Here is a 3,955-nt window from a genome sequence, read left to right on the forward strand (position 1 = left end):
GGGTTTACACGTAAAATCCTTCTTTTTTCATAGTCGGTGTGTACCCGTATTGCACGAATGACGGGTGCCGATATCTGGATTCAATGGATCGTTTATGAGCATCCCCTTCAAGAAAATCAGATAACAATACTCAAAAGTCAGCAACTCGTCTTGGTGTTTGTAATCATTTTGAAGTTAGACAATTACATTTACCAGATGGTAATTTTGTGTTTGCTTTGCCTAATTAACCACTTTATTTTATAACTTTTTAAATTCTTTGTACTCGTTAAGTTTATAAGGTGACTTTTGAATCTCATTGAAATCAATCTTTAAAGAGATGTGTCGGTATTTATAGACTCAATATAAGACGAATTCCTCTAGTAGTAAAATATATCATATAGACATCAACTGCGATTTATGTTGAACCGAAATAATCTACTGGATTGTTTTCAGGGATATCCTAAAATTGATCGAATATTATCAACTATCGTTTATTAATTCAGAGAGCAATCTACCTGAAAGAAGTTCTTTGCTAATAATTGAAGTCTATATAGAGCAGTATAATGCTTCTTTTACAAACTTTAGATGGATGATCCATCTATTACGTTTTACTATCGTAGATTAGTTATTTTCCCCTTACTAAACCGACTAGTTAGCTAAAACGAATGAATTTTCGGTGTTATATTCTTCATCATATTTCTTAATCTGAAAGTAGGCAGCACTATGTAAACAGATTTTTTGTTACTTAGAATAGACTATATGTGGTTAGCAATGGGATCCAGTGCATGCATTTCGTCCTATTCGGGACTGCTCGGCTGAATGTATTTTCATCCTAGACTTGATGTGCATTTCGAAACTCGAACTCATTATCGTTCATTGTAAACGCCAACGTGTTATCTATTTAGCTATTGAATTTAGTTATCAATAACGCGATAATGCAAGCCATTAAAAATCCGATACTTTGTTAGCTGAAAAAAATACCATTTTTTGAACTTCGTAAATAAAAACTTTGAAATTTCTGCTTTGCGTTTGTTTTTATTTGTAAATTACAATATTATGTAATAGTATTTATCGTAGAAATACTCCAATGTTTGCAATCTTTCGGCTTATCGCAATTCAAAAATACTCACTTTTATTAACGTTTCAAAGGGTAGATAATGGGAGGTAAACATTTTGTTGCTTTCTGATGAAATATTTGAATGTTTGGTTCAGGTTTTATCTTGTAACGCTGTTAAACTTTTCAAAATTTCAACAGGGTTCCTAGTCTGAAAAATGTTACACTCTGGATTTTATGCGTTTCATAGTATTTTCCTTTCATTCACTGCTTCGTTTTGCCAGGTTCTACAAAATTTCTTACTTTCATGAAAAATAATTCTACCGAAACTGGTTTGGTTCTTGATTCTAATCCTATCCGGTATATCACTCATGAAGCGACTGTTATTCTACGAGATAATGATCTTGCTTCACTTATCCGTGCAAAACGTTGTTTTCTATTTACATTGCGCTTGTGCTACAATGCACAGTTAGAATTGGCTTATTCAAACAGTGGTCATATTTTCCAGCTTCCTCATTTGTTACTGAATACGGATACCCATTCAAGATCACGCATAAAATCTCTAAATAAGATGTGTTTACAAAATGATGCTGAATATCCACCGTTTCCTTCTCCAGTACCGAGAAAAAAGGCGTTATCTGACCTCAATGGTTCAGTTATTTTTATTTCTTCTGTAAGTTTACTAATTTTTTGTTAAGCATGATTCTAATATAAACAGTTACTACCATATAAGTATTGTGAAGTTCTTCTGAATACTATGATAGACAAAGTTGGCCAATTCATATTTATAATTGTTAGCTAGTGATAATTTTTCTGAGTGATTATTTCGGCTTCGGTGTTATCGTTGCCCCCAAATGCTCTGCTGCAGCCAAGAATGGAGAGAGTCAGCTCTCCCTCTCGAAATGATCTCTCATGGCCATGCGTATACAGCCACTGCCAGCGAAGTCCTGCTCATTGCCTTCTCGCGACGTAGTGTTGTTTACGAAATCGAGAGGACAAAAAGCAAATGTCCGGGGCTTTAATCGGGTTGGTGGTGGTCACCGGCTACCATGGTACTACATCTAACGTTCCCCCCACTGCCTATGAGTTAGAACTCTATGTTAAGGGCTTGGTGTTTGACCCCCTAAGAAATCCATCTACTTCAGTCTTAGCGCTCAGGCTGTATTCCAGCAAATCGAATGAAGTGTACTGCTTTTATATTAGGTGCCTCTTTGTGCCAATGTTTGTGTGTAAATAAATAAATAATCATTAGTCATTCAAAAGACTCTTTTCGTTATTATTATCTGACTCAAACATAAGTAATTAAAGGACCAGATACAGATGTGCATAAGTCAAAATTCCCATAACTCATCAGCACGATGAGATAAAATTACGAAAATTAGAATCAGAGTAGTACAAATGATAGGAACATCAGTGTTAGTAGAATCAGTTAAACATAGAGGAAGAACTCGATAAATAAAAGTTTCTAAATATATTTAAGAGTCTAGATCTGATGGAAGACAAATAACAAACACATACACACCATCGGAACCAATTTTAAATCATGTCGTCTAGTTTCTCCAACTAGTAATTGCTTCTATCACCCGTACTTTAATCAGGTAACTTTTACGTACTCATATGTCTCAATCCAATAGTCACTGACTCTGTGAACTGATGTCACGTCTTGGCGCCTGTAGTTTTCCCTCAACTATATATTCAGTTGTATATTGTTCATTGTACTCTTTTCGTTTATCCTTTTTTTGTTCTCTATAGACGATCGAAAAAACATCTATATCAAACGATGAATATGACAAAAATCCCTGCTCTGATTTAGCAATGTATCTTCAGGGACGTCTATTATCTGTCTCACCAAGTGTTGAATTTCGTTTACCCTATTTAGCGTCTATAGAAGGCCAGTTATCTTATTTATACCCATACTACACTTATGTAATTGACTGGCCATTAGGACGTAGACTAAATGATTTGATGAAACGGAAAGAAAAAGTAAGTCTTATTTGTCAAGTGAATTTTTTTCGATAGATTTTTACCACCATTCTTTTCGGATTAGTTTATGCTAATTACTAAGCATATGTTATAATGTTTATCGGTAATGTCTCAAGTAGCGTCTTTTGTCTAGTCAAATCCCATTAACTAGGAAAACCATTCAGCTATTATAAGTTAGCTTTCGTATATAATACTGTTCCCTACAAAATTTATTCACAATCGACATAACACAGTGATAATAATACATCTCCAAACGAAAGCTTTATACTACCATGGTAGAGTATATTTCCCTAAATGTTTGGATCTGAAGTGCCGTGAAAATTCTCGTTCTTGTACATCAAGTAATATCTTTCTTATTTGCTATACTTTCTCTGTGGTCATTATTATATCTTTTAAGATGCCTCTATATTAACAACGATTAGAAAGATGCAATATTTTTATGAGAAGAGGAAATTATTCATTTTAATTGACTCTGATTTAAATGTCGAAGATTTTACAGATCTAAATTCTTTTTATAAATGTACAACATATAGAGATATTTTTATAAAACTGTTAAATTAATATTTCACAACAGTTGGTCGTTAAATTCACTCGAACTCATTACCTTTCACTTCAAACGCAAGCGCGTTATCCACTAGACCACTGAGTTCTGATAGCCACCTGCTTGTGCGATGAGCTGAAGTTTAAATTCACTTAGTATTGTTTGTTTGAATCTTCCCATCGATGTGTTAGGACTGCAACTGGTCAGTCTCTAATTTGCATATGTGCATACTGTGAGTATTGCCTCGATATAGCCTTAATTCACAAGCTAGGTATGCAAAGATGGATGGTGGCTAGCAGTGGAATCCAGGACGCGCGTTTCGTTTTATTTAGAACTCGTCAGCTGGATGTAACTGCATCTCAGAGTTGATGTTCACTCTGGGACGCCCAAAATTTGAA

The 3,955-nt window shown here is 34.5% G+C and overlaps 1 protein-coding gene across 1 annotated transcript in view; it reads left to right on the forward strand.

Annotated features, from left to right (window-relative positions):
- Window positions 1-1,340: 1,340 nt before the first annotated feature.
- Window positions 1,341-3,955, forward strand: part of Smp_156700 (hypothetical protein) — a gene marked incomplete at both ends in the record, with an annotated part of 5,360 nt that continues 2,745 nt past the window's right edge. Inside the window, 2 exons of the mRNA XM_018795999.1 lie at window positions 1,341-1,706; window positions 2,786-3,016. Coding sequence (XP_018650255.1) covers window positions 1,341-1,706; window positions 2,786-3,016 — 597 coding nt within the window. The remainder of the gene's footprint in view (window positions 1,707-2,785; window positions 3,017-3,955) is intronic.

This window comes from Schistosoma mansoni, chromosome 2, assembly GCF_000237925.1.
Source record: "Schistosoma mansoni strain Puerto Rico chromosome 2, complete genome".
NCBI classification, from domain to species: Eukaryota; Metazoa; Platyhelminthes; class Trematoda; order Strigeidida; family Schistosomatidae; genus Schistosoma; species Schistosoma mansoni.